At 44.5% G+C, this 19,025-nt stretch overlaps 1 protein-coding gene and 1 long non-coding RNA gene across 3 annotated transcripts in view; both read right to left on the bottom strand.

The window, feature by feature from the left end:
* Positions 1–14,246, bottom strand: part of LOC118966879 (uncharacterized) — a 112,712-nt gene extending 98,466 nt beyond the window's left edge. For both annotated transcript variants that reach the window (XR_012121444.1, XR_012121445.1), the window contains exon 1: positions 14,032–14,246. This is a non-coding gene — a long non-coding RNA (uncharacterized lncRNA). The remainder of the gene's footprint in view (positions 1–14,031) is intronic.
* Positions 11,407–14,021, bottom strand: LOC140843590 (uncharacterized). Its single transcript, XM_073213423.1, has 2 exons — positions 13,234–14,021; positions 11,407–13,051 (listed from the first exon to the last, which is right to left on the bottom strand). Exons 1-2 carry the CDS (start codon positions 13,684–13,686, stop codon positions 12,884–12,886), a joined length of 621 nt encoding a protein of 206 aa, XP_073069524.1. The 5' UTR covers positions 13,687–14,021; the 3' UTR covers positions 11,407–12,883.
* Positions 14,247–19,025: the final 4,779 nt, after the last annotated feature.

The raw sequence follows: 19,025 nt of genomic DNA, 5'->3' as shown, positions 1-19,025 counted from the left end.
GCAGTGTTTTAAATAATATGCCTGGAAATTATAGAATCTAATAAAAACCCTATATTGCTATAATCACCCATATGTTGTTATTAGTAATTAATAATAACATACTGCCATTACCAGTCTTGTATTGCAAAGGAGATTGAGGCATGGAATCTAAGAAACACAATTAACAGATAAAAGCCTAAATTTGAACCCAAGTTTTAAGTAATCTGGATCAAGAGTCAATGCATATGACCAGAACATAATACTGCAAATCTTTGTAACAACAGGCCAAGTTGTGTGTGAGCAATAGAGAGTGAGAAGTAGATGTGGGCTGGGGGGACCTGCCCAGGGACAGCAGCCAGGAGATGGAGATGGAGGGAGTTTCATGCGAGGGTGAGTGGGGAGATACAGGTCAAAAGTGGCCAAGAGTTAAGCCCAGGGGCATCCCCAAGGTGTGGGTAAGGGTGGGCGGCTATGGATGGAACACCCAAACTCAGGAGTTTGCACAGGGCCTCACGTGCCACCACAAGTTTGGGCTTTTTTCTGTAGGGGCCGGGAGGTCCGGGCAGGAACAGCAGGATTCCCACTGTATGGCGGGGCTTTGTTAGCAAGGAGGGGAGCAGAGGCAGGAGGCAGGAACCAGAAGGGAAAAGACAGTTTTTCAAGGACCTCCTGTGGCTTGACGGGCATCTCTGGATGACAAGAATACCAGGAAGGAAGGAGTGATGTCCCTTTATCAGATAAGGAAGCCAAGCCTTAAAAACCCATATAACCAACCCACATTGGACATCCATGCAAACTGGGATTTGAAGCTGGCTCTCAGTCTCCTGGCTTTAAATCTTGCTGGGGAAGTGTGCTTGCTGGGCAGAGCCCGGGACCACCCATCGTCCATCCAGTAAGCCATCTGATCCCTTCACATTCACCCCTTCCTGCCTGTCTGTACACTGGTCAGCTACCGTATCAACCACCTGCCCAGCCAGCCAACCGTACTGGGGTCAGGGCTGTGCACGGCTTCCGAGCTACATAGGTGGGAAGTAAACAGCTGAGATGGTGTATATTGAGCATTCGCTGCGGGCTGGCCCTGAGCCATCTGCTGGACATGGGTTCTCTAATTTAATTCCTTCGGAAGTCCCTGGGACACAGATATTCTGATTGTTCCCATTCTACAAAGATAGTAAACTGAGACTTGGAGCAGCTTTGGGATGCGGATCCAGCTCAGTGTGACCCAAGGCTCCCTACTCTTAAAAGGTGGGACTCCCCCAAAATGCTCCTGAAGCCCCACCCTGGGGGCTAGGGCAAGGGGTAGGGGACCATGTAACATCTGTCTCACCCCACAGCCTGTGCCCTCACGATCAACACCACCTATATAACCAGGGGCTGCCACAACCTCTGCAAAGCTGGATGTGCTGGAAAAGGAGGAGGAGGAGGAGCTTCCTCCAAGCGTGGCCACCCATGGACACAGAGACACAGAGCCTTCCTGTCACCCACACACAGCCCTAGAGCCACTGTCGGCCCCAAAGCCACACCTTCCCCCACTGTAGGCACAGCTGCGGCAGGAGCCCGGCTGGCCACCGCAGCCCACCTGGCCACCAAAGACAGCTAGAAGGATGTGCCAGGAGCCTGGATGGTGAGATGGCTACACACAGATGGAGAGCTAGAGGTATGAGTATGATGGGAGCACAGCACATCTGATGGATTGGGTAGAGGCTGGCTAGCTGGGTGCATAATTAGATGACCAGTGGATGGACAAACAGGTAGGTGAACGGGTAGATGGGATGAATGGAGTAACTGAATGGATCAATGGATGGAAGAATAGGTGTTTGGACTGACGGACTATACAGGTAGCCTGGATAAAGTATAAAAAAATGAAATTAAAGGTTGGATAAATGGATGGACTGGGTGAATTCATAGAAGGGTAGATGATAAATGGATGGATTCACATAAGCCAAAGGACCTTGATAGTCTAATATCTATCTCATATTCAATTACAAACGAGCAGTCCAAGATGAGAGTTAAGTGACATTGTGAATCACTGTTATTTAAGGGGCCCTTTCCCATTCCTATCCCTTAGGGCAGAAACACAGCTGAGAAGGCTCTCCATGGCTTGTTCCTGTGTTGGTCTCACCCACATGAGAAATGCAATCATAAGCAGAATGCTAGAATGGGGAAGTCAAACTTCTTGAAGGAACATGTTACTACAGCAATTTCTATGCAATATTAAAGCTTGCACAATGTCCTGGGGTTGGCCTTTTGATTTTACTAAACGTGTCACATTGGGGTCTGGCTGGGAAGCACAAAGCAGGGAGGAGGTTCCGTGGGGAGCAGGGACATGCCTTGTGACAAGCCCTCGGGAAAGGAGCTGATGCCGACTCAGGCAGAAATGAATGGGAGGTGGAGACACCCAAGAAGCCTTCCAAGTAGAGAGGCAACACCCCACTGGGGTAGAGCCCTCCTTTGCATTATACACTCCCACACTCATGCACACAAGTGTGTGCACACATGGAATGCCATGGACCCACAACCATTCATGAGATCCACACACAGAAGACAGCCCAGAAGCATGGCAGGTGCAGGTGGGAAGAGGGGTTAGGTATGTGCATTTTGCATCCTCAGTCTGAATCCTAGCTCCTGTTTCCCTTCTGTGGGACCGTGGGCTGGTGATTAACCTCTCTGGGGCTGCCAAGGAACCAAGTGTGTTCAGGGGCTACACAGGCTGAGAACACAGAGGACACGTATGGATGGCCCTGTCCAGAGAAAGAACACACAAACACGTAAACATGACCTGCGAGTCACAAAGATCAAGGGAGCAAGGAGATAAAATGCAGAGCAACGCTGGTGGGGCAGGGGTGGAGAGGCCCAGTGGGAACCTGAGGGAAGAACCCTCCAGACCAAGGGACAGTACGTGTAGAAGCCCCTGGGAGGGAAGAGCTTGAAGCATCCGAAGACTGGAGCAGACAGGACATGCCAGTGGCTGGACAGGAGGCAGGGGCCTGGACAAGCAGGGATATGCAGGCTGGGGGTGCAGCTTGGACGTATCGTGAGGGGGTCTTAATAGAGCAAATGACAGCGTCTAGGGTGTTTTTTCTCCAAATTAAAATTTATTTTAAGGTCATTTATTGAATACGCGCCACCCTATATGCTGGCTTGAAATACCATACTTAAAATAGACGGTCTAGTGTTTTTAAAGATAGTGTGGACTACTGTGTGAAGACTCATTTGCAGGGTACAAGAGGGGCAAAAGGAAAAGCTCTTGGCTAGGTGTGGCCAGGAGAGAGGGAATGGTGGGGGGCACTGGAGAGATTCCAAGATAGAAGGGCTGTAGGGAGGGAGTTTCGGTGCAAACATTTACTGACCACGATTAGATGACTGGTCAGTCTTCGCGTCTGTGAAATGGGTGCTCTTGCTGGGTGGCAGTGAGGGCTCAGCAAGATCTTAGATGTGAAGTATTTAGGCCCAGCACTTTGCACACAGTAGGTACTCAGTAATTTCTTATGGCATATAAAATACTGAATACTTATTTTGAAGGAATAGCAGCTGCCAGATAAAAGAATTTGCGAATGGTCAGGGTCCCTTATAAATTACCTTCTGACCTTTAAACCCACAGCCTTGTTACACTGGCTCCTGCTCCTGCACTCCCAGCTGGGGGACTTTGGACTAATCACCTCATCATCTAAGGGGCTAATTAATTCTGACCTCAGATGGCTCAGCAGCTTGATGCATGCGAAGGTGCGTAGCACAGCTCTGGGAACCTGGTCGCTTGCTTTTCCCTTTGGTGTTTCATTGGCACTTGGGCTAAAGGAACAGGATAAAACACCTGGAGATGGGAAATAGGGCAGGGCTGGAAGTGATGCGGGTGTGTGCAGTGGAGGGAAGGGGTCTGAGAGCCTTGGGGAAGGCCTTATATGTTGGTCATTTTGTAATGTATACATGAATTACTATATTGGAGACCTGAAACTAATGTTCTTTGTGAACTACCAAAAAAAAGGAAGTGTGAGTTTCCAGGACCCCAGGCTCAGCTAGGCAAGCCCAGCATGGTGTGCAGAAGAGGGGCCTCTCCCAGCCCTCCACTGTGCAACATTAGCAAGTTGTTTCGTCTCTGCATCCCCATCTTCTCCCTTGATGGGTCCCTGGGGAGTTCACTGAGACATGCACATGTAAACGTCCCGCAGAGGGCCTGCCACACAGTGTGTACTTACTGGGTCCCTTATCCTTCCCTCCCAGTGGGGAAATGTTCCAGTGTAGCATCCTATGAGAGTGTAGGGAAGGAAGACCTTTAGGGTTAACATGATATACTATGATGTATGACTATTTTATAATTATAAAACCATAATAATCTGGAGAAAAGACTTTTTAATAAATAGAGCAACTGATGGTCATTTGGATGTGGATAAAACTGCCTTCATATCTCAAACCATAAAGAATAAACTCCACTCAACAAAATGGGTACAGAGGACAAGTACCTCAACATAATAAAGACCATATATGACAAGCCCAAAGCCAACATCATACTTAACAGCAAGAAGCTGAAACCTTTTCCTCTAAGATTGGGAATAAGACAAGATGCCCACTCTCCCCACATTTATTCAACATAGTTCTGGAGTTCCTCACCACAGCAATCAGACAACACAAAGATATAAAAGGCATCCACATCAGGAAGGAAGAAGTTAAACTGTCACTGTTTGCAGATGATGTGATACTGTGCATAAAAAAAACCTAAAGAATCCACTGTAAAACTACTAGAACTAATAATATCTGAATTCAGTAAAGTTGCAGGATACAAAATACATACACAGAAACCTGTTGCATTCCTATACACCAACAATGAACAAGCAAAAACATAAATCAGGAAAACAATTCAATCACAATTGCATCAAAAAGAATAAAATACCTACAAATAAACCAAACCAAGGAAGTCAAAGACCTATACCCTGAAAACTACAAGACACTCATGAAAGAAACTGAAGAGAACACTACTAAATGGAAGTTCATTCCATGCTCTTGGGTAGGAAGAATTAATATTGTCAAAATAGCCATCCTGCCTAAAGCAATTTACAGATTCAATATAATCCCTATCAAAATACTAAAAGCATTCTTTGGTGAAATGGAAAAACAGTCCTAAAATTTACACAAAACCACAAAAGATCCCAAATAGCCAAAGCAACCATGAGAAGGAAGAAGAAAGCAGGTAGGATTATGCTATACAACTTCAAGCTCTACTACAAAGGCACAGTAATCAAGACAATGTAGTGCTGGCACAAGAACAGACCCATAGATGAATAGACCAGAACAGAGAGCACAGACATAAACCAAAGCATATATGGCCAATTAATATATGATAAAGGAACCAAGGACATACAATGGGAAACTGACAGCATCTTCTACAAACGGTGTTGGCTAAACTGGACTGTTACATGTAAGAGAATGAAACTGGATTACTGTCTAACTCCATACACAAAAGAAAACTCGAAATGGATAAAAGACGTGAATGTCAGTCAGAAAATCATAAAACTCTTACAAGAAACATAGGCAAAACTCTGGAATATAAACGTGAGCAACTTTTTCATGAACATATTTTCTCAGGCAAGGGAAACAAAACAAAAAATGAACATGTGGAACCATATCAAACTAAAAAGCTTCTGTACAGCAAAAGACACCATCAGTAGAACAAAACGGCAACCTACAGTATGGGAAAATATACTGACAAATGACATATCCGATAAGGGCTTCACATTCAAAATATATAAAGACCTCATGCACTTCCACAACAAAGAAGTACATAACCCAACTAAAAAATGAGAACAGGATCTGAAGAGACACATCTCCAAAGAAGAAATTCAGAAGGCCAACAAGCACATGGAAAGATGTTCCACATCGCTAATCATCAGAGAAATGAAAATTAAAACCACAATGAGATATCACCTCACACCAGTTAGGAGGGCGAACATCCAAAAGACAAACAACAACACATACTGGCGAGCATGTGGAGAAAGGGGAACCCTCTTAACACAGCTGGGGGGAATGTAAATTAGTTCAACCACTCTGGAAAGCAGTATGGAGGTTCCCAAAAAAACTCAAAATAGAAATACCATTTAACCCAGGAATTCCACTAAGAATTTACCCAAAGAATGCAACAACCCAGTCTGAGAAAGAGCTATTCACCCCTGTTTATCACAGCACTATTTACAATAGCCAAGAAATGGAAGCAACCTAAGTGGCCATCAGTAGATGAATGGATAAACAAGATGGATGGGATACATATACACAATCGAATATTAGTCAGCCATAAGAAGAAAACAAATCCTACCATTTGTAACAACATGGATGGGGCTAGAGGGTATTATGCTCAGTGAAATAAGCCGGGTGGAAAAATGCAAGTATCAAATGATTTCACTCACATGTGGAGTATAAGAAAAAAGAAAAAAACTGAAGGAACAAAACAACAGGAGACTGACAGAACCGAAGAATGGACTAAGTGTTACTAAAGGGAAAGGGACTGGGGAGGATGTGTGGGAAGGGAGGGACAAGGGAGGAAAAGGGGCATTACAATTAGCAGACACAATGTAGGGGGGAGCATGGGGAGGGCTGTACAACACAGGGAAGACACGTAGTGATTCTGTAACATCTTACTATGCTGATGGACAGTGACTGTAATGGGGTAGGTGGTGGACTTGACTTGATGATGGGGTGAGTCTAGTAACCATAATGTCACTCATGTAATTGTAGGTTAATGATGCCAAAATAAACAAATGATTACCTATCGATAAGGAGATGGCCTACTTCTACACCCCACCCCTTGGGAACACCTATTGATAAGGAGATGAAGTAAGGCCAGTGTGGGATTCTCAAAATATTGCAATTTTACTAACAGCCCAATCCTCCAGAAATTTTCACACACAATATCCTCGTGCTGCATCTTCCACAAGGGACCCTGTGAGAGAAAACTGGAGCACCGTAAACAGACTATTACCATAAAATCATGATTATACTCAAGCCAAGGATTCAGCTAGGTTCAAACACCTAAACAGATTAAGTCCATAGCTGCCCTCTTCCACAGGCAGTCAGCAGCTGAACAGGTAGGGAGTACACATGAGTCACGACAGAGAAGCTACAGCCAGGGAGGCACATACCAGACCACAAGGACTGTAGAAGAAAATAACTTTAAGGGTGATAAGATACCTGCTTTAATGACAGCAGCATAGGCAAATATTGTCCATCAGGTAGAATGCATGCAAGAGAGTGGTCCTGTGACTGGACAGTGGCAGGAATGGGATCTCGTCTTGGTCTAGTATACCAGACTTTCACGCCCCTCCCTGTGCGAGCTACAGATGGGTCAGTAGATAGGGTTATGGGAGGTACATGCACTGGCCCTAAATATGAAACTAAACTTCCCCGTAAGATGCTCAAACATCTGGGGTGTATTGGGTACACTACCACGATCTCTGGTGGCCAACTCTGCTATTACTCCAGGGACACACAGGAGGCCAGCTTACAAGCCTTTTCCCCAAGGTGCCAGACGGGCCAGTCATTGCTGGTCCATGTGTTGAAATGTTCAGGAAACGTCCACTCAACAGTGTCTCAGGGTATAACACACAGTTGGGGCTGGCAGCAGGAGGTTGGTCTGCTGGCCGTATCCAGGCTTCAATAAGTTCTCTTTGGTTCGCACACACAGTTTTAGAGACGAGGCAGCAATATGGGTGTTAGCTGTTGACAGGGCTCAAGGGTTCCTCTTCAGGGCTTCTCATTCAAACGCCGTAGCACTGTCCATAAGTGAACTGACCAGCCCCGTAGACTATTGGTGTCCGACTTCAGGTCAGATTTCAACAAACCATTCTACGTCTCTGTCATGCCTGCCCTGGTAAGTTATATGGTACACAAAATTTCCACTCTATTTCTAATTGCTGCACCCAACCTTGTAACGAATGTCCAGCCAAATGGGTGCTTTGAGTGCTCTCAATCACCTGTGGCCAGCCATAAGCTGCAAAGAGATGCTCTAGGCCCCTCTTGGTGGTTTGCTGATCTGCATGTCATGCAGGAAAAGCAACCAACAGGCCAGTAGCTGTGTCCACACACGTCATGGCATACCAATATCCTTCTGATATGGGCAGAGGCCCAATATAGTCTATCTGCCACCTGAGACAAGAGTTATCAGCCCCTTAAAGATGTCCCGTGTTGCTGCGTGACTCGATATAAGTCCCCTTTTTCGAGTGCACGAGGCACTCCCTCTGGGCTTTGCTGACTTCTTCAAAGGTTAATGGCAAGCCCCACCAACAGGCGACAGCCCACATTGTCTTTGGCAATGTGTGCCACAAATGCTGGCATAACCACTGGGAAACAGCAGAGGCAGGCTTTCCTTCCAGCCAACGCATGTGAGCCAATAATGTGTCTGCTTCATCACTCACTGGGGATGCCAAAGGCAAATGGCCAGACACATGATCTACAGTAACTGTCTCAGTCTGACTAAGGCCCATAGGTCTTGCCACAGCTTTTGCCCCCAAAGGGGCCAGTGACCAACCATCCAGTTGGCATGGCACCATGTCGGTAGCCACAGGGTCAAGTCAGGTAGACAGCCCAGCTGTCAGTACACACAACTAGAGGGGAGGGCGTGATAATCCTGGGTGATCGTGAGCCATACTACCCGTGACTCCGTCCACTGACTGCTCTTCCCCTCTCCGTCCTCTAACGCCCATGTTGTCTTAGTCTTATGGTTTAGAGACTTAGTCTTATGGTTAGAGCCCTGGCCTGGAGCTGTCTGTATACCAAGCATCTTCAGGTACAGGGGCTTCTCCCTGCTGATACAGACTCTCGTCTACCAATGGCTCAAGTGCAAGTTCTTGCTTTCCACTCGTATATGTCACTTGCCCAAATAAGCATCGGAGATCTCCACGCAGGGGCTATTGAAGAGGGTGCTATGCTGCTGCAAGTACGCACCCCCATTTGGCCAGTGTAGGCATCTGTGCCATGCCACTCCCTGACCTTTGGGTCCAGCCTCACACTTACCCCGCGAAGGGATAGGTGGTTATTACCTTGGTCGGAGCTCTTCCAGTGATGGGCTCCATAGCCAGCAAGGCGTGATACAGCGAAGCCAGTTGCTCCTCTGTTAACAGCTACCAGACCTCCTTTCCATAATTGTGACCAGAATCCAACAGGTTGGCATGTCCACTCAAGTCACTGCCAAAGGTCCCATCCATAACCATCTCCGTTTACATGAACATCTAGCTCACAGGGCCTTCATGAATCCATTACACTCAAGGACTATAACGGCCTCAACTGCTTGCTTAGCAGCAATAAACACAACTGCACAGGTCTCATCATGGTCCCACCTGATGCCCTTTTGTACCGACTGGTATGAGGCCTTCAGAATTTGTGCCAAGTGTGGAATAAACACCCTCCAGGAGCCCCAAACACCCCAAAACTCTTGTACGACTGACTGCCACAGTGGTAGGGGGTGGGGAAAGCCTGTACCTTGTCTATGACTACGTCTGGGATAACTGTAGTTTTACCTGACCAGACAACCCCCAAGAACTTGACACACAAACCAGGTCCCTGAACCATCCCTATCAAAATACTGACAGCATTCTTCAACAAACTGGAACACAGTTCTAAAAGTCATAGGGAACCATAAAAGACCCCAAATTGCCAAAGCAATTCTGAGAAGGAAGAATAAAGCAGGGGGGATCTCGTTTCCCATCTTCAAGCCAAACTACAAAGCCACAGTAATGAAGACAGTTTGGTACTTGCACAAGAACAGACCCATAGACGAGTGGAACAGAATAGAGAGTCTAGATATTAACCCAAACATATATGGTCAGTAATGTACGATAAAGGAGCCATGGATATACAATGGGGAAATGACAGCCTCTTCCACACCTGGTGTAGGCAAAACTGGACACCTACATGTAAGAGAGTGAAACTGGATCACTGTGTAAACCTACACAAAAGTAAAACTCGAAATGAATCAAAGACCTGAATGTAAGTCAGGACATCATAATAGTCTTAGAAAAATACATAGGCAAAAGTTCCTTGGAGATAAACATAAGCAACCTCTTCATTAACATATCTCCCCGGCAAGGGAAACAAAAGCAAAAATGAACAAGTGGGACTATAGCAAGCTGAAAAGCTTCTGTACAGCAAAGGACACCATCAATAGAACAAAAAGGCATCCTGCAGTATGGGAGAATATACTCATAAATGACATATCCCATAAGGGGTTGATATCCAAAATATAGAAAGAGCTCACACACCTCAACAAACAAAAAGCAAATAATCAAATAATCCAATTAAAAAATGGGCAGAGGGTCTTAACACACACTTCTCCAAACAAGAAATTCAGATGGCCAACAAGCCCATGAAAATATGCTCCACATCGCTAATCATCAGAGAAACGTAAATTAAAACCACAATGAGATATCACCTCACACAAGTCAGGATGGCCACCATCCAAAAGACAAACAACAACACATGCTTGTGAGGATGTGGAGAAAGGGGAACCCTCCTAACACTGCTGGGGGGGGATGTAAATTAGTTCAGACATTGTGGAAAACAGTATGGAGGTTCCTCAAAAAAACTCAAAATAGAAATACCATTCGACCCCGGAATTCCACTCCTAGGAATGTACCCTAATAATGCAGCAGCCCAGTTTGAAAAAAGGCATATGCACCCCTTTGTTTATCACAGCACTACTTACAGTAGCCAAGAAATGGAGGCAACCTGAGTGTCCATCAGTACATGAATGGATAAGGAAGATGTGGTACATATACACAATGGAATATTAGTCAGCCATAAGAAGAAAACAAATCTTACCATTTGTAACAACATGGATGGGGCTAGAGGGTATTATGCTCACTGAAATAAGCCAGGTGGAGAAAGACAAGTACCAAACGATTTCACTCATATGTGGAGTATCAGAACAGAGAAAAAAACTGAAGGAAAAAAACAGCAGCAGACTCACAGAACCCAAGAATGGACTAAGAGTTACCAAAGGGAAAGGGACTGGGGAGGATGGGTGGGAAGAGAGGGACGAGGGGGGAAAAGGGGCATTACAATTAGCAGACATAATGTAGGGGGGGAGCACGGGGAGGGCTGTACAACATAGAGAAGACACATAGTGATTCTGTAGCATCTTACTACACTGATGGACAGTGACTGTGACTGTAATGCTGTAGATGGTGGGGACTTGATGATAGGGGGAGTCTAGTAACCACAATGTTGCTCATGTAATAGTAGATTAATCATACCAAATAAATAAATGAATAAATAAATAAATGATTCCCTATTGATATGGAGATGGTCTACTTCTACTCTCCTCCCCTTGGGAACACCTATTGATATGGAGATGCACTAAGGCCAGGTGAGGGATTCCGGAAATATTGCAATTTTACCAACAGCCCAATCCTCCAAAAATTTTGACTCACAATCTCCTCGTGCCTCATCTTCCACAAGGGCCCCCATGCGAGAAAACTGGAGCGCCGTAACCAGACTATTAACATAAAATCATGATAATCCTCAAGCCAAGGATTCAGCCAGGTGCAAACTCCTATGCATTAAGTCCACAGCTGGCCTGTTCCACAGGTGGTCAGCAGCTGAACGGGTAGGGAGTACACACAAGTCATGACAGGAAAGCTGCAGCCAGGGGGTGCGCATACCAGGCCACAAGGACTGTAGAAGAAAATAACTTTAAGGGTGATAAGATACCTGCTTTAATGACAGCAGCATAGGCAAATCTTGTCCATCAGGTAGAATGCATACAAGAGAGTGATCCTGTGACTGGACAGTGGCAGGAATGGGATCTCGTCCTGGTCTAGTGTACCAGACTTTCACGCCCCTCTCTGTGCGAGCTACAGATGGGTCAGTAGATAGGGCTATGGGAGGTACATGCACTGGCCATAAAGATAAAACTAAACTTCCCCATAAGATGCTCCTACCTCTGGGACGTTTTGGGTACACTACTGCGATCTCTGGAGGCCAACTCTGCTATTACTCCAGGGACACACAGGAGGCCAGCTTACAAGCCTTTTCCCCAAGGTGCCAGATGGGCCAGTCATCGCTGGTCCATGTGTTGAAATGTTCAGGACCACGTCCACTGAACAAAAAGCTCAAAGTACAAATACCATTTGACCCAGGAATTCCACTCTTAGGAACTTATCCTAACAACAGAATCATAGTCCGAAAAAGACATATGCAACCCTATGTTTATCACAGCACTACTTACAATAGCTAAGATAAGTGTCCATCAGTAGATTAATGGATAAAGAAGATGTGGTACATATACACAATGTAATATTAGTGAGCCATATGAAGAAAACAAATTCCTACCATTTACAAGAACATGGATGGAGATAGAGGGTATTATGCTCAGTGAAAGAAGCCAGCCGGTGGAAGACAATATCAAATGATTTCACTCATATGTCGAGTATAAGAACAAAGAAAAAAACGAATCACAGAACCCAAGAATGGACTAACAGTCACCAAAGGTAAGGGACTGGGGAGGATGGGTACGAAGAGAGGGATAAGGGGGAAAGGGGGCATTACGATTAGCACACATAATGTAGGGGGTTGGGGGGGTAGGCACGGGGAAGGCAATAGCACAGAGAAGACAAGTCATGATTCTATAGCATCTAACTATGCTGATAGACAGTGACTGTAATGGGGTATGTGTTCGGGACCTCATAACAGGGAGAAATCTAGTAACCACAATGTTGCTCATGTAGGTGTGTATTAATGATACCAAAATAAAAAATAAGTAAAATATTAAAAAGTGAATATTTACTCAAATAACTAAAAATCATTTATGAAAGTAGTGATTTCAGTGTTAGCCCAATATATTATAAGTGTTTACAATTGGAAGGAAACATCATGAACCAGTTAAAATCTTGGTATCTGCTTCTAGACAGGAAATCCCACACAAAATCTAAAACTGCCAGGAAAGGTTACAGAAACTCGCGTTTCGCATCCAGGAGGGGAGGGAGAAAGGGAGCCAGGGAGCCTGGGTAGTGGCAGAGAGTTGGCACTCAAACACACATTTCCTCATTTTACTGGAAGGTACAGCAATCCCATCAACAGAGGCACCTTTATTGCCCTAGAGGTAGAGAAAATCAGAGAATCGCCCCCGAGATAAGCAGACATTGCAAGCAACTCACACAAATCAATAAACACTGCAAATGCAAAGCCAGCAGCGGACCCGCGCGACCCTCGGTCCGTCCGCCTCCTCCCCCACCCGCCTGCGACCCCAGACCCAGCGCGGCATCCAAGCTCCATTACCGGGGTGCAGCTCTCCGCGACTCTGGCCGGATAACAACTTCCGAAACTTTCGAAAACACCAAAGAGAAAAAAGGCGTCCACGCAGAGCGCCATCCCGGCGCGGAAAAGCAGCGCTCCCGGGCGAGGAGATCCGTCTGTGGTGGTTCTCCGCCCCTGAGACCAGGTAACAACTCCGCAAAGGCACCTGCCGCCCGGCTCGCCGCCAGCTCTGGTCTCCCACGGCGGCAAGTAGGTGCCAGCTCGTGCCCGGGGCCCCCGGCCGCCGCGCCAGCTCCCCACGGAACGTGGACCGCACTCCCGGGGCTCGCCACGCCGTGACCAGCCGAGACCCGAGGAGCGGGGCCGCTGAGGGTCCCACGCCTCTGTCCCGCCGCCCTCCTTTCCGCGGGCCGCCTCACCGGCCGGTCCCAACCTCATCGCCGTCGGCCCTGCCCGGTCCGCGCGGGACGACATGCAGCCCGCAGCCCGGCCCGGCCCGGCGAGGGGCTAAAGAGTAGGGAAAACCCGCTCCGCCCAGACCAGAAAACTGGCCGGCCGTGTCCCGGCCGCCCGCCCAGCGCAGGGGATGCGGCGGCGGCAAAACGTCCCGGGGGGTGGCAGCGGCGGCAGGAGCGGCGAGCCGGAAAGAGACCGGGGAAGAGACCCGACGGCTCAGGGAGAGCGGGGCGTCCTCGGGGCGGCTACGGCAGCGGAGCGAGGCAGAGAGCGCTCCGTTCCACTTGGCCGTCCCTGCTCCGGCCGACCCGCCTGCCCGGCTCCCCCTGACTCCGCCGCTCCCCGGTTCCCTCCGCTACTCACCGTTGCTGCACCGCCGGCTCATCGGCTTTCCGCGCCGACACCCGGGGCCATCCTTCTGCTCCTCCTGCGACCATCCGAAGGTTCCAGCCACGTCCTGCGCCTCCCCGCACCGCACCTGCTTTACGACACTCGCGGCTTTACGACACCACGTTCCTCAGACCTAGAGCCGCTCGCTCTACGGCGGGAACCTTGTTGCTAGGGAGACGAGGCTGCATTCTGCGGGTAGGGAAATGTTCCCTCAGGTGTAGGGGATGGGGAGGGGACGGCTGGGAAACCAGTGAAAACAACAAAACATACTGAGAAAGGGTGGGTGGGCAGAGAGGGGGAAGGGGATTAAACGGCATTATGATTAGCACACATAATGTAGGGGGGTTATGGGGAAGGCAGTACAGCACAGAGAAGACAGATAGTGACTCCACACCATCTTACTCCACTGATGGACAGAGACTGCAATGGAGGATAGGAGTAACCACAATGTTGCTCATGTAATTGTATATTAATGACACCAAAATAAAAATAAAACATACATTAATTAATTAATTAATTAATTAATTAATTAATTAATTAAAAGGTTCTCTTCTAAATAAACCAGGGAGAAGGATAATTTAGGAAATTATAATGTTGGCAAGATATGCATAAAACACAACGCTTCTGTGCATTTGGTGAGAACATAAATTGGTGCAATCACTGTGGAAAACAGTATGGAGGCTCCTCAAAAAATATAAGTAGAACTATCATATGATCCAGCAATTCCACAGCTGATATTCATCCAGAGAAAATGAAATGCTAACTCAAAATTACTTGTGCACCCCTGATGTTGGTTGAAGCATTATGTATACTGTAGCAAAAACATAGAAACAATGTAAGTATTCATTAATGGATGAATAGATAAGTAAAATGTGGCATGCATAAATATACACAATGAAATATTATTCAGCCATTGTAAAGAAGGAAATCCTGCCATTTGTGACAATAACGATGGATCTTGAATTCATTATGCTTAGTGAAATAAGTCAGAGAAAGACAAATACTGTATGATCTCTCTTATATGTGGAATCTAAAATAAATGTCAAAAAAGGAACTCAAAAATAAAGAGAACAGATTGATGGTTGCCATAGCGAGGCTGGGGACAGGCGACATTGGGTAAAGGTGCTTCCAGTTATAAGTAAGTCTTGGTGATGTAGCTTAGTTAAAAATACTATATTGTATATTGTAGTAAATGAGCTCAGAGACCTGAGCAACTTTCCTGAAACTGGAGAAGATTATCGGCATTCTACAAGCTTCATATTACATTATTATTATTACTATTGTCATGGTTATTTTTTCTTTTTTATGGGGCAATAATAGTACAAGTTATTCCATATAACTGTTTGAAGACAAATACTTCAGAGAGATCTGTGCATGTTTGAGTTGTTGTAATATGAGTATGGATTCATAAGAAAAAGTGACTGGAAGTTAGTATAAAATATTTTGATCCCAACTACTATTTTTAATATAAGAGTTGTAAGAGTTCATGTGTTTCAGCAACCAACAGAAACAATGATTGCCAGACATAATAGTAAGATTGAAATGTCATTTTACATTTATTTTTCATTTTTGTAGAATGCAGTTTCTGGGACATATTTATGTACAAGAATATATTAGATTTAAAAGAACTAAAACCTGATAGCTATGCAGAAATATATTACCTATTTATTACCTAAAAAGTTATTACAAAAATATTTATAAAAAATTAGAGACATGGAGGTGAAAGCAACTTTAAAATACATTTTATACATATTAAAATAGCAAAAAAATACTTTATAAAATTACAATAGTCTACCCTTATTCATCGGTTTGCTTTCTATGGTTTCACTTATCTGCGGTCATCTGTGGTCTGGAGGCAGATGGTTCCTACTCTGATGTATGGTCGGAAGAAAAACAGTAGCCTGTGTCACAGTGCCTGTCATTCACTCACATCACCTCCTCATGTAGGTGTTTGATCATGTTACATCATCATCATAAGAGTATAATACAACCATATTTTAAGAAAGAACACATTCTTGAAAATAACTTATTACAGTACATTATTATAATTGTTCTATTTTATTGTTCATTCTAGTCAACCTTTTACTATGTCTAATTTGTAAATTAAACTTTTTCATAGATATGTATGTATAAGAAAAAATATAATATAGCTAGGGTTTGGTACTACCCCAGGTCTCAGGTATCCACTAGGAGTCTTAGAACAGATCTCACACAGTAAGGGATGAACTACTGTATGACAACTCTCAATTTTAAGTGAGATTCACTCTTAATCCAGTCCTTTGAGAAAGGAATATGAAACTACATATAGTCAAAAAATATAGTACAAAAAATGAAATATATAAATAAAACATTTTATAAACAAAAATATACCACATGCTAGTAATAAAAAGTGTTAGATTGATACCTAAATTATAAAAAGAGCTCTAATATAGAGCAGAAGGACATAAAAATAATTCAAAAGGAAAATTTGCCTAAAAGGAAATCAAATTTAGCAGAAAATATACAAATAGTTATTAATTTCATCATATCCAAAATTAAGTGCTATTGAGATATTAGGAATGTTGTAAAGAGCTCTTACCCTTCTTGCTTATTAAAAGCCTTGGAAAATGGCTATTCTCAAGTGGTGCTAAAATGTAAATTTCCAGTTTATTTTGTAAAATGTGAAACATCTCAGTAAAAAATGCGTATGAAATTATTTTTCTGCCACGATGAAGTAGACTCCTTCCTCTCACATCCTCCCCCTTATAGTTAACAAATTAAACATGCATAGAAAGTCTCTTAAAGATGGAAATAGGTGGACGGCCTAGGGACCTCGGGACTTGAGGAGCAACATGGCAGTGAGCTCCCCCCGTTTATTTATTGCCTTCCTTGTACCTCAGGTGGGTCCCTGCAGAAGCCTCCCATCAAGAATCTCCTGCAGGACACAGATTCATCAAAAATAAAAATAAGGTATTGAAGAAGAGCCCCATTCACATTGCCAGAGGACTGAGACAGGTGAGGCCAAGAACAAACCCCTTTGGCAATACTTACTCTGCTGCAGGGAAACACCAACAAATCCCTCCAACACACACCCTGGGTTTCAGCGGAGCCAAGAGTTAAGTCTACCCCCATCTGTCATGAAAGAGACTGTGAACAAAGCGGTAGAAAGTGACCTTCCATCCTACCACACCCCAGGCCTATGGAAGCAAGTGTGACAAGTTTCAATCTCCACTCAAGTGATTTTGGTGAGGCTGAACAGGAAACCAGTCTTTCTTCCTCAGTATGGCAAATTAGAATGCACTCCAATTACCACACCAGGTTAATCTGGGTGATGTCCAGTTGCAAGATAATCTTCTCCCACACTTAGCAACAATGAGACTTTACAGGTGGTACAAGGTGTGGTTAGTCACCACTAGACCTCCCCTTCCCCTCCCCCACCCAACATGTCATTAGGACCTAACAGAGAGTTGGGCCTCCACCCATGTGCAGCATTAAAGAGACTGAACACAGATATGTAATTTGGAGCTTATAAAAAGTTCACTTTCTCCCCACTACTGGTGTTAAACAGGTCCAATCTGTAATTTAACTTATATATCAACCTGCCACCTAGTCAAAGAGACAGAAAGATGAACTGGGAAATTGTCAAGTGACACTCTCTGCTCCCCCTTATAGTTAACAAATTAATCAGTTCCACCAGAAACTGATTTCCCCACTTCCTATAGCAACAAAGTGGAATAAACTATCCCTCGTCATTCCCTTCCCTGGTGACGGTGAGGCCCAGCTGGGAGGTGATCATAAGACTCTACAATCAGAGGCAGTGAAGCTATGTGAGTCACTCTCCATCTTTCGCTGTGGAGGCATCAGTGAAACTGAGATGGGACCTGATATTCCACTCCAGACATCTGCATTGAAGCAATATGGTTTCAGTGCACAGTTTTACCAGGTTGGTGTTGGCAGAGCTGAACATGAAGCTGACCATGAACATCCACCCAGTCCTCATGCTAAACCTCAATGAAGCGCCTATTTAAAAAAAGAAGATTAAAATGGATCTAGAGTCTCATAATACAATATCCATTGTGTCCAGGATATAATAAAAAAAAAAAACCACCTGTCACAGGGATAACAAGGAAATCACAACACACATGTGAAGAGGCAGCAAATATAACAAAACGATGACCCCATAAAAATGTGGATTTATGTGACAAGGATTTTTAAGAGCTGTGATAAAAATGCCTCAACAAGAAATAACAAATTTTCTGGAAACAAACATAGACACATAATCTCTCTGCAAGGAAATAGAGGTTATTTTTTAAAATCAAATTTGATTGTAGTATTGTAAATAAATAACCAAGTTTTAAAAAACTTGTTCGATGTATTTAGTAGTAGAATAGATGATCACATGGGAAAGAATCGGTGAGTTCAAGTATACAGTTACTCAGTGTGAAAACCAGAAACAAAATAGAGAACTAAATGAGGAGAATTTCAGAGACCATTTGGACAATAACAGTTAATATCCCATAATCAGATTCCCAAGAGAGGAGAGTGTGAATTTGAAAGAGTATTTGTAGAAATAATGGCTGAAAGATTCCCCAAGTTGGCAAAAGACATGGTATTATAATTACACTCTTAATTACTGTAAAGATTATGTTACCAACAAACCTACCCTTAAAGAATGTTTCCAGATTTCAAAAGAATACTAGAAAATTTGTACCTAATAGAACTGCGCCATAAGAAACGCTGAAGAGAGACCTTCAGGATGAAGAGAAAGGACACTTACAATAACTTTAATCCACACAAATTAAGAGCACCAATAATAGTAAATACATAATATATAAAGGACAATATAAATTATGTTTCTTTTTGTAACACTTTTTTTGCCATCTGATTTAAGGCAATTGCATAAAGCTATAATAAAATTGTGTTGCTGAGCTTAGAATGCATAAAGATGTAATTTTTATGACAATAATAGTACCAAGACAGGCAAATGG

The sequence above is a fragment of the Manis javanica genome, chromosome 10 (genome assembly GCF_040802235.1).
Source record: "Manis javanica isolate MJ-LG chromosome 10, MJ_LKY, whole genome shotgun sequence".
Taxonomy (NCBI): domain Eukaryota; kingdom Metazoa; phylum Chordata; class Mammalia; order Pholidota; family Manidae; genus Manis; species Manis javanica.
The sequence above is the reverse complement of the archived record's forward strand: the minus strand, read 5'-3'. Positions and strand labels throughout refer to the sequence as shown.

Excerpts from the sequence above, each read along its gene's own strand:
- LOC140843590 (XM_073213423.1), bottom strand. The coding sequence starts at position 13,686 with ATGTCGTCCCGCGCGGACCGGGCAGGGCCGACGGCGATGAGGTTGGGA. Across the intron at positions 13,052-13,233 it reads TCGCGGAGAGCTGCACCCCG|GGCAATAAAGGTGCCTCTGT; the intron begins GTAATGGAGCTT and ends CTCTACCTCTAG.